The 12363-nt window shown below is 38.1% G+C and overlaps 2 protein-coding genes across 3 annotated transcripts in view; one reads left to right on the forward strand and one right to left on the reverse strand.

The window, feature by feature from the left end:
• The window catches only part of matn4 (matrilin 4), a 35731-nt gene extending 23777 nt beyond the window's left edge, over window positions 1-11954 (reverse strand). Inside the window, exon 1 of one of the 2 annotated variants that reach the window (XM_057845809.1) lies at window positions 11824-11954. The gene's annotated coding sequence lies outside the window, so the exon portion shown is untranslated. The remainder of the gene's footprint in view (window positions 1-11823) is intronic. The other variant, XM_057845810.1, reaches the window with a different exon arrangement.
• The window catches only part of LOC130922084 (recombining binding protein suppressor of hairless-like protein), a 37375-nt gene continuing 34244 nt past the window's right edge, over window positions 9233-12363 (forward strand). The window contains exons 1-2 of the mRNA XM_057846598.1: window positions 9233-9290; window positions 11786-11852. Coding sequence (XP_057702581.1) covers window positions 9233-9290; window positions 11786-11852 — 125 coding nt within the window. The remainder of the gene's footprint in view (window positions 9291-11785; window positions 11853-12363) is intronic.

Here is a 12363-nt window from a genome sequence, read left to right on the forward strand (position 1 = left end):
CAGGCTGGGAAGACTGAATCTGCAATAGGTAAAACGTTTGGTGTAAAGAAATCAACTATGGGAGTAATTATTAGAAAATGGAAGACATACAAGACCACTGATAATCTCCCTCGATCTGGGGCTCCATGCAAGATCTCACCCCGTGGCGTCAAAATGATAACAAGAAAAAAATCCCAATACCACACGGGGAGACGTAGTGTCTGACCTACAGAGAGCTGGGACCACAGTAACAGACTACTATCAGTAACACAATGCGCCGCCAGGGACTCAAATCCTGCACTGCCAGACGTGTTCCCCTGCTGAAGAAAGTACACGTTCAGGCCCGTGTGCGGTTCGCTAAAGAGCATTTGGATGTATTTGGAACATTTGGGTAATTTCTAGTTAATTGGGGGCCATCTACGGATTATTTCCTGTGGATTTGGGACCATTTCAAGGTCACTGCCTGTTGATTTTTAGGTCACTTCCTGTTGACTTGGGCGCATTTCTCGGTCACTTCCTAATGATTTTAGGGCACTTCCTGTTGACTTTTGGCCATTTCTTGGCCACTTTGTAATGATTTTAAGTCACTCACTGTTGATTTGAGGGTGTATTTGGGACACTTCCTGTTTATTTGAGGTCACCTCCTGTTGATTTTTGGTCACTTCCTGTTTATTTTGTAACCAACGGCCATTCCAGCAGTGGACTTCTCAGGCTCTGTTGCAGCGATCCTAATGTGACTGATTTTATCCACTAAAAATACTCTTAACTTGGCAAAGATTTGATGGATTTTTAAACAGTTTGGTTTATTAGAAACTATCATTATTTTAAAGTATTCAGTTAATTTACTGCATGTTTGACATTGATGAAAAACCAAGCCATTTGAAAAATGGTTGAGAATGGAGTAATTAATTGCTATTTCAAAATACTTATTGTCGTGTTTATCCAATGGCAATGGCACAAGATGGCCGGCAAGAATTAACTGCAGTTCTGATTGGAACACAGCTTGCTTTTCACATCATGTTATATATACTGGTACATGCAACATCTATCATACATGGGATATCTTTGATCAGGTGTATATGTGTATATTTTCTTTGGAGTTCTTACATTTCATTACATTTGTGAGGTATGGATTATCATGCCGAATTGACGGTAATGACATATTTTTGGAATGACTGAGGGATTTTCACTGGCCATTTTGGGTAATGCGAGAATCCCCGACAGCTCCACGTAAGTGCAGAACCAGGAGAAGAAATGAAGAGGACGTTGTGTTCCCAGCGGGGTCAGAGGTCGACAGCGTTTGTTGACGTTGGCACGAGCGCCGAACGAGGGCCACCGGACGAGCGTCTGCCCGACATCCGCGCGCTAACGACCGACCTTTGCATTAGGCCGCTCCGCCCCCGTCACCACGGAAACCCACCCCACGCGGCGAGGGGTTCTCCGATTTCTATGCTTAACTCCTTCACTGCCGTTGACTGAGTTCCCTTTTATGTCTTCAGAGTGTAACATTCCAATTGACGTGGCGTCTATTTGAAATGCTTCATTAAAGGGAACCTCAAACTTAAAGACTTGTAGGCTCTAATAAGCCACAATTGTTCTGTTTTACTAAAATTAGGGCTGTCAAACGATTAAAATTTTTAATCGCGCCAATCACAGCTTTAAAATTAATTAATCGTAATTAATCGCAATTCAAACCATCTCTAAAATATGCCATATTTTTCTGTAAATTATTTTTGGAATGAAAACATAAGACACAAGACGGATATATACATTCAACATACTGTACATAAGTACTGTATTTGTTTATTATAACAATAAATCCACAAAATGGCATTAACATTACTAACATTCTTTCTGTTAAAAGGATCCACGGATAGAAAGACTTGTAGTTCTTAAAAGATAAATGTGAGTACAAGTTATAGTAATTTTGTATTAAAACTAGGGCTGTCAAAATTATCGCGTTAACGGGCGGTAATTAATTTTTAAAATTAATCACGTTAAGATATTTGACGAAATTAACGCACATGCCCCGCTTAAACAGATTAAAATGACAGCACAATGCAATGCCAACTTGCTACTTGTGTTTTTTGGAGTTTTGTCGCCCTCTTCTGGCGCTTGGGTGTGACTGATTTAATGGGCTAAAGCACCCATGAGCATTGTGTAATTATTGACATCAACAATGGTGGATACTAGTTTATTTTTTGATTGAAAATTCTACAAATTTTATTAAAACGAAACATTAAGAGGGGTTTTAATATAAAATTTCTATAACTTGTACTAACATTTATCTTTTAAGAACTACAAGTTTTTCTATCCATGGATCGCTTTAACAGAATGTTAATAATGTTAATGCCATCTTGTTGATTTATTGTTATACTAAACAAATACAGTACTCATGTACCGTATGTTGAATGTATATATCCATCTTGTGTCCTATCTTTCCATTCCAACAATAATTTACAGAAAAATATGGCATATTTTATAGATGGTTTGAATTGCGATTAATTGCGATTAATTAATTTTTAAGCTGTAGTTAACTCGATTAAAAAATTTAATCGTTTGACAGCTCTAATTAAACCCCTCTTAATGTTTTCGTTTGAATAAAATTAGTAAAATTTTCAATCAAAAAAATAAACTAATAGCTCGCCATTGTTGACGTCGCCAAGTTGGACATCACATGGGCTCCCCTCCGTTCTTCCACAGTGTATTTAACTACATAAGGTAGTGATTGAAATACTCCACAAGGTGTCAATGGCGAGTTTTAAATTAATTAGAGATCTAGCCAAGGCAAAGTCTGAGTAAGCTTTATGTGTATTTTTCATAGCTATTTTGATTGGGAATGCCATATCTCTTCGCATTGAGTGCTTTTCTTTCTGTGAACATTAATTTTTTTGAGTGATAGGAATATTATTTTTGTTGTGCTCTCACTAAATGATACTGTAGCGACTTAACTGTTCCGCCCAAATGCATGATGGGAAGTTGGGCAACCATGGCTGTCAGTGGTGGCTGCAAATGGTATACTGCATGTTCTGCAATGTGTTAAATATCACATGTTAATAAAAATATCATCTCCTGTCATTCTTCGCCATGTCGCTTGCAACAATAATTATGTTTGTCGTAAAAGAGTTGCCAAAGCTTATGCAAATAAACGGCGCGGTCCAATGAACGCCTGTGTCCACTCACTTTTCTCTGCAAAAACGGCGTGACTGTAATGTTTGAGGCAATGCATGAGCGGGTCATTCCGCGCATGCGTCAAATATTTTAACGTGATTAATTAAAAAAATTAATTACCGCCCATTAACGCGATAAATTTGACACCACTAACTAAAATATGTTATTAGAAACACATAAAATATTGCCATTGATTTAAAAATCTATAATATTTAGTATATATTTTGACCTACGGAGGGCACCATGTTTTACGCGCGCAATGGACGCTCTGGGCGATGATGTAGATTGCCACTGTCACTCGACTGGTTACTGCAATTCCTTCTACACGGCAAGACGTCCAACAAATGCGCTCATCGGTTAAAAGCGGCGAGTACTTACTGTTTGTGTTTTTATCGAGTCTTTTATTACCTTTTCATTGCCTCAAAATACTTTTTGCATGTGTTTCCTCTGGTAGCTTATAGCAGATGGTTGATCTTTTGACCACAATAGTCACGTAGGATATTTAAACCATCCTTATTTGATTTTACTACATTTAAGTGTTTTCTTAAGGCATCTTTAGTATGTTCTCTCTGTATGCATCTAAACAAAACAAGCTAAAAGCGCACGGTAGTACTTTGGGTGTCAAATTCGCCTCTTGGAGGAAGTTTCACCGGTGTAGCACATTTTGGCCGAACACCGTTTTTTCCGTCTAATCTCATCTCATCCCGTCTTTCCTGTTCATTTTCTTTTTGCTGCTCGTTTTGTGAAATATCAACAGTGCTGTCAGCTCATTAATGTTCCTCTCGGGTTTAAATTGAAAGGGCTTAACAAATTACATGTTTATGTTGCTAGAGTCATACTCTGGAAGCTCAGCAGCGTAAACATGTGACGTCACTCACACTGACGGCACTCACCACCCTGCGACATCAACAACAATGGCGACCTACGAGTTAAAGTACTGTAATTTTCAGACAATAACTACTTTTTTCCCTCATGTTGAATCCTGCGGTTTATACTCCCGTGCGGCTTATTTGTTGATGTACTTGGGTTAATAGGTAACACTTTATTTGACAGTGGCTTCATAAGACTGCCATAAGACCGTTATAATTATGACATGACATTATCATGGGCATTAATAAATGCTTGTGACAGATATCATACAGTGTCATCCTGCAAATTATTTCACTAAATCCATTTATGTCCAGCTCGGATCTTTTAAATCCATTCAAAATGAATATACTTTGCCTATTAATATTAAATGACCTCTGTTAAAAGCATTCATTAATGCTCATGTCAGTGTCATGTCTTAATTATGATGGTCACTGTCAAAAAAGAGTGTTACCAAATTCCATAACTAGCAATTAATGAAACAACTAGAACAGTAACTGGAGAAATAACTACCACAGAACATGAATTTTTATTTGTTATTTACATCTGTAGCACTGCAATGCATGCTAGGAGGCATGTTGGATGACAGCAGTGTTGACAGCAGGTGGCAGCAAAGGTTGACTGTCTCCCCCAAGGGAAGAGTGATGGTCAACTGAAGCTTCTTGAAGCAATGAAGCTTTGCAGCCAATTGGTTCAAAGCTTCATGGTGGTTCATTCAGTCTTATGTCAGGCCTATGACGCTGCTGTCGACGAAAGTGTTACCAGCTGGTATATTTAGGTGTAAATATCCCATAATACAGTAAGGCAGTGCTTCTCAATTATTTTCTGTCACGCCCCCCCAAGGAAGACGTAAATGTTTCGCGCCCCCCCAAACTCTCTGCCGCCACTGTAAATAGTATCATTTGTCTATAAAATTACTATTATAAATACGCATCTGCCTAACATTGTGTCCTTTTTTTCTAATAAAGAAAAAAAGTAACATAGATCAATTTATAATAAAGTATAACTTTATTATAAACATTGTTTTGTTTGTAACAGAGAAGACTTGATGTGCATCAATTTGCCTGAATTAAAAAAAAAAAATTCACATCCAAACTAAAAAATACACTCAAGGTACATTTTTGACCATTTGATACAGAAAAATAAAATGTAATAAAATCAGTAAATAATACCAAATTAAAATTGATTAGAAACATTCACTCATGAGGACAATGTGCCAAAAAATTTGACCGAGAAAACATCTGAATAAAAGGGGGGGGGGGGGGGGGGGGAGTGTCCTTGGACAGGACAGTTTTTATTTTTGCTGCTCACAGTATTTATCTCCTTTGCAATGATGTGGAGTTATTTTTCAATTAGCATGCTAACAATGCTCACTGGCTTACTGATATAACACTGACAAAGCAGGACGATTGTTGGCAATATACGGCACGTTTTCACTGAAAAAATCAAGCGGCTTAACAATGATTGATTTGGCTTCTTGCTGTCTGCTATAATTATTTTTAGACACAGTAAACAGTGGTCTTTCATCATCACCCACTGTATTAAAAGTCAAAGCTAAAAGGCAAACGGAACGAAAAAAGCGCATTCACGGCGGCCGAGGTAGAACCGTAGGTGAGGGCAGTCGTCGTGACGATCCCAAGCCGAAAATGGCACTTCTTGGGCGGCGACGTGAGAACCGGACAAGACAGTGGGTCGCTGCGTGAGTGAGTCCGGTCGGAAAACGGCTTTCGAAAACGGCGGTGGCACACTGCTCTTCATATCTGTTGTCTGTGTGTGCTGAGTGCTCTTCCTTAGTTCAAAAATACTGCGCGCACTCTGAAAATGAGAGCGCCACTGCCACCTACTGAGTGGATGTGCAAGTACACTTTATTCCAGTACGGCAAAAAAAAAACAAAAACAAAAAAACACATAAAACATGTTCCCCGAGGTCACATGCGCCCCCCTTGGCATTGCTCTGCGCCCCCCCAGGGGGGCGCGCCCCACTATTTGAGAAGTACTGCAGTAAGGACAGCTGCGGCTTATAGTCCAGTGAGGCTTATCTATGAAAAAAATGTTGTTTTCGTGTCAAATTTGGTGAGTGTGGCTTATAGTCAGGTGCGGTAATTTTACAAATTGTATAAAAACTAAAACATCAAGATGGGTTTCAATTTCAAATTATTTTAACTCAGAATAAACTTAATAATATTAACTTTTCTCCATGGATGGCTGTTTTTTGACCCCAAACAACAAATAAAGGTTCCTTGAATTGCCACAAAATAAACAGAAAGTGACCCAAAATGTACAGGAAGTGACACGGTACTGCCCCAAAATGACCAGAAAGTCACCCTGTAAGTGCCCGAAAACCAACAGAAAGTCACCTGAAATCAACAGGAAGTGTCTAAGAAATACACCAAAATCAACAGGAAGTGACCCAAAATGTACAGGAAATGAACTGGCAATACATCAAAATCATTAGAAAGTAGGAGTGGGAACCTCTTGGTAACTAATGATACGATACAATACAAAGCTCACGATAACGATGATCTGACGATATGGCAATACAACGATTATCTATACATTGGTCAGGAAATCATTCTAGAATATTCTACAAACAACTAATAAACAGAAAAACAAGCTTCTGCTGTGAATTGCAATGAGTTTATCACTGGTAGGCGTCCAGTCCATTTGAACTGGGAGGGTGATAGCAAATGAACATTCGTTCATTCGCTGCCATCCCTCCCACTTCAAATGGATTGAACGTCTATGGCTGTCAGTGGCAGCCAATGCCAGGCAATGAGGTAATTTTGGGCTATTTAAGGTCATTTACCTGTTGATTTTCAGTTACTTCCTGTCGATTTTGGGGTATTTTACGGGTCACTTCCTGTTTATTTTGAGTCACAGAACAGGAAGTGACCTGGGAATCACCCAAATGAATAGGCAGTAGGAGTGGGAACCTTTTGGTACCTCAAGATCCGATACAATTTGCGATACAAAGCTCACGGTCACGATGATCTGACGATATAGCGATACAACGATTTTCGATACATTGGTCAGGAAATCATTGTAGGATATTCTACAAAAAACTAATAAACAGTAAAACAAGCTTCTGCTGTAAATTGGAATGAGTTTATCGCATTGGATAAGGGATGTGCTGATGAACCTTAGGCTCGAGAAAATCAGATATATTCTTCGCGGTTCTGAAAAGAAATTTTACAGTACATGCGGACCTTTTCTTTCATTCTTTGATAACACCGCTACACAAGTACAGGAATGACATATGCACTGTTACTGTACATTGTTAATTTAGCTATGGGGGATGGGCAATAGTATGGTCGCTTTCCATGCTGCTCCTATTTGGACATTTGAACGTATTGCACGGTATTTTGATTCTGCAACTATTATGTATTGAGAGTGATGGCACGGAAGAACCTTCTATGGCTCTCTGGACATTTACGATTAGACTTGGACTTCATGGTTGGCTGTGTTTGATAACTTAGAGTGAAACATTAATTTTTTTTTTTTTTTTTTTAAGTTGGGGGGGTGTTCTGTATTTTGGTAAAACCAATAAAAAGAAATTTGAAAGAAAGGAATGAGTTTATCACTAGTAGACGTCCAATCCATTTGAGGGTGGCAGCGAATGAACATTTGTTCATTCGCTGCCATCCCTCCCACTTCAAACGGATTGAACGTCTATGGCCAACAGTGGCAGCCAATGCCAGGCAATGAGTAATTTTGGACCATTTACTTGTTGATTTTCAGTTTCTTCCTGTTGATTTTGGGGTATTTTATGGGTCACTTGTTGTTTATTTTGTGTAACAGAACAGAAAGTGACCTGGGAATCACACAAATGAATAGGCAGTGACTCAAACTCAACAGGAAATGACCTGTAAATGCCCTAAAATGAAAAGCAAGTGACCTGTAAATGCCCCGAAAATCGGACCAAATGACTGTGAATGCTCTGGTTTTGAATGAATGAACGTTCCCAGTCTAAATGGATTGGGCGTCGAGCACCGTCAATGGGAGCCTTTTTTTGTTTTGTTTTAATTGACACCTTTTAAAAACGATATCTCGATTCCTGACAGGAGCATATCGATAACCTTTTGGGAGACAAAGTATCACGATATATCACCATTTCGATATTTTGTCACACCCCTAATAGGCAGTGACTCAAACTCAACAGGAAATGACCTGTAAATGCCCTGAAAATCGGACAGGATGACTGTGAATGCTCTGGTTTCGAACAACCAACGTTCCCAGTCTCAATGGATTCAGCGTCGTGCACTGTCAATGCAGCGTAAGAGTTAACACTATTATGGTGGAAGATTTTGGTAGCAACTTGTTGGTTCCTTTTTATGTTTTTGTTTGTTTTGTTTTTTAGACATTGATACCTTTTTAAAACGATATCTGGATTCTCTGCAGGAGCATTTCGATAACCTTCTGGGATACAAAGTATCACGATATACCACCATTTCGATATTTTGTCACACCCCTATTAGAAAGTGACCGAAAATCAACAAGGATTTGATCCAAAATGTACCAGATGTGACCCCAAATCAATAGGATCAGGATGTGACTTGTAAATACCTTAAAATTACCAAGGAATTCATGAAAAAAAAACCTCAATGCTTGCCAATGACAAGGAAAGATGTCCAGTTCATTTCAATCGGGAGGAGTCGCTGTGAATGCTACGACTTCATTTTATTGTCAATGCATTGACTTTGAGGGGACCGTCGGCCATCACCCTGCCAACATAGCCACCCTGAGGCCAGGATTTTTCTTGCTTCTGCCATCAATTGAAATGAGTTTATCACAAGTAGACGTCCAATCCATTTGAAGGAGGTACGGTGGCACCCAGTGAGCATTCGTTCATTTCTGGTTTTGCTTTCTGATTTGGATTCTTTGTGTTCCATCGCTGGGTTTGTTGAGCCGGTTAAGCTAACTTCCATCACAATGGTATGACGACCCTCCCCGCCCGCTACATATTTTCCAGGGAAAGTCGACGTGTTTTTTATTGGACCAGTAGGAGCGTCGTGGGAAGCTGACAGCTGACTGGTTGTGTTTACACACGTCCACGCGCACAATGATACATAAAGACACACAGGTGAGTTAATAAACGACTGTTAATGCAGGCGTGCTAACAGTTGTAGCGAACGCAAAGACCGGGAGAATCATAAGAAAGATAGTGGGTTAGCAGGACATTCTTTTTCGTCTTCTTTTCGGTCACATGTTGGGCGAAATGGACGTCGCCGCCATGATGGACGAGCTGGCGGAAGCGATGGAGGACGGAGGCCGAGGTGGGACTGCGAGGGTGCTAACACACTAATGCTAATTGTTTAAATCATGACGCATGAGATTGTCGGGGGACAATCCTCCGGCGTATAGTCCAGTTCGTCTTTTTTGTTGATTTATTTGTGTTAATAGGTAACACTTTATTTGACAGTGGTGTCATAAGACCGTCATAATTATGACATGACACTATCATGGGCATTAATGAATGCTTATGAAAGATGTCATTAAGTGTCATCTGGCAAATTATGTCGCTAACTCCATTTATGTCCAGCTCGGATCTTTTACATCCATTCAAAAGTGAGATAATTTGCTGAATGACATTCAATAACATCTGTTATAAGCATTCATTAATGCTCATGACAATGTCATGTCATAATTATAATTGTCTTATGACAGTCTTATGGCACCACTGTCAAAAAAGTGTTACCAAATACCATAACTAGCACTTAATGAAACAACTGGAACAGTAACTGAAGAAATAGTTAGCACCGAACATGAATTTTGATTGTTATTTACATCTGTAGTGCTGCAATGCATGCTAGGAGGCATGTTGGATGACAACAATTTTGACAGCAGGGGGCAGCAAAGGTTGACTCTCTCCACCAAAGGAGCAGTGATGGCCAAATGAAGCTTCTTGAAGCAATGAAGCTTTGCAGCTAATTGGTTCAAAGCTTCATGGTGGTTCATTTAGTCTTATGACAGTCTTATCACGCCGCTGTCAAACAAAGTGTTACCGGTTAAATATCCCATAATACAGTGAGGACAGCTGTGGCTTATAGTCCAGTGTGGCTTATCTATGAACAAATGTCGTTTTCGTGTCAAATTTGTTGGGTGGCGGCTTATAGTCAGGTGTGCTTTATAGTCTTAAAATTGTTTTGTCAGCATCCTGCCTGTGAGTGTCAATATTCTTTTTTTTTTTTTAAACATTGCAAATTTTGTATGTACAGTATTGTTTGTTTAAAGAGAAAAATATATATTACTAAAACATTAGTATGAGTTGCATTCTTATATTTTAGTAATCTGCCAGTTTAAATAAATTGGACTGACACATAATAATTCAATGCCAGCCATTCCAGATGCTAAAATATGTTAGCTCGCCAAGTGTGCCTCCTATATTACATTAGCATCAAGCTAGCGGGTTTTGGGGAACTATGGAATGTCAAGTGATTGTATTTTGTATATAACTATTCGATTTTTTTTTTTTTGTAATGGACGCTTGCTTCTTACTCAATGTTTGCTGGGTCGTCTGCTCATGCATGGAAGTAAGAGGGAGCGTTTGTGTACGCAGGGGGTTTACGGCGCTCGCCTCCACGTCACCTTGTGAACCCGACAGTCTAAATTAAAAGCTAGGCGCGTCTCTGCAGTATTTTGCTCATTGATTAGTCTGTCCATTTTTTATTTTGTTGGATGATGGGCAAGAAAATTGTCATTCTCTATACTGATAACCAGGAGATTATTGAAAATTGACAGTGCATGAAAAACATCTCTAAAAAAGTAATGCAATTAAAAAATGGAAGAGTGTAAAAATGAAAAATTACAGTGCATGAAATGCAACAAACTTTTTTTTTAGTTTTATATGAAGATTTTTAAAACTCACTATTCATTGTTTTATGATAAGATTTTTTAAATAAACTGACAGTGAGTGCAATTATTTAAATATAATTTTCAAGAATACATTTAAATTGCTATTTTCTATTATGAAATAATTAAAACTGAAAGTGCATTAAAACAAAAAATATATTTGCAAAATGATTAATAATTGTTTTTTTTTTTTAAATTGACAGAGCATATTTTTAATTAAATGGGAATTTAATAGTAATTATTTGTATAATAAAATAATGATAATTATAAATAAAAAATAATGATGAAAACAATAAAAAAAAAAAAAAATTAAAATATTAAAAAAGTAAATATAGGAAATTAATTGAAAAAATATCTTTGAAAAAGTAAAATAAACATTTTAAAAAGTAAAAATGAGTTTAAAAATCAAAGTAAATAATATATATATATATAAATATATATATACAGTACATAAAAAATTTAGAAAGGAAATTAAATAATAAAACCATCTACCCATTTTCTCCACATATCTGAGGTTGGGTCATGGGGCAGCAGGTTTAAAAAATTTAAAGGATTAATCTTTTAAAAATGTCCTCCTTTTTATTATTAAAAAAAAGAAAAAAAGTTTAATTAATTTGCTTTAATTTTTAGTTTAAATGTTGTATTTGTGATCATTTTTTCTATTTTTTGTAAAAATCTTTTATTTTTTCCAGATTAATTTTGTATATTTAGTTTACATATTTTGTTTATATTTAACCTGACTCAAACCCTACTGTTACGCAAAATCCTCACTGTTATTATTATTTTTTTCAAAACTAAGCCTTTCTTAAAACCGTACACATTCAAATTTGCCGTCCATTGACAGCCACAGACGTCCAATTCACTTGAACTGGGAGTTGAGCATCTATAACAGCCATTTTCTTTTGTAAATATTTTCCAGAAGATTCTGCCTGCTTCCGGACCGAGCCGCTCACTCACCTGTTGGAGCGACGCCTGGACTGGGACAGGTGAGACGCACGTCGCCGGGTGGAAAAAAACGGTCCGTTTTCAGGCACACGTGGAGGAAAGTGCAGAGGATTTATCCGGACGGGCTGCTGGCAGGAATGAAGCGGCGGATGGGGGGGTGCGCATGCCTATAAGCGGCCGACACTCCCCGCGCGCACACGCATGCTCCACCTTTTAAAAAAAAAAAAAAAAAAACCTGAGCTTTTCACTTTAGGCTCTTTTTTTCAATATACCTCCACGTTTTGCACAAGACAGCACTTTTATTGAAATATTGCTGAAAATGACAACTATGCAGTATTCATTTGAGGTAGGGACCAACCCCTTAGAAAAAAAACTAAAATCAGCACCGAACTTGTCCAAACAGATGTGGAGAAGCATGGATTTCATTTTTTGAAGTAATTTTGTCTTCATTCCTACCACAAGAGCTGGTGAGGTTCTTTGCGCAGCTGCAGCCACTCCAGTCTATCATGAGTTAAAAAAGCCATATTATTGTTTCCCCACCCTATTTAACAT

The sequence above is a fragment of the Corythoichthys intestinalis genome, chromosome 9, assembly GCF_030265065.1.
Source record: "Corythoichthys intestinalis isolate RoL2023-P3 chromosome 9, ASM3026506v1, whole genome shotgun sequence".
NCBI lineage: Eukaryota > Metazoa > Chordata > Actinopteri > Syngnathiformes > Syngnathidae > Corythoichthys > Corythoichthys intestinalis.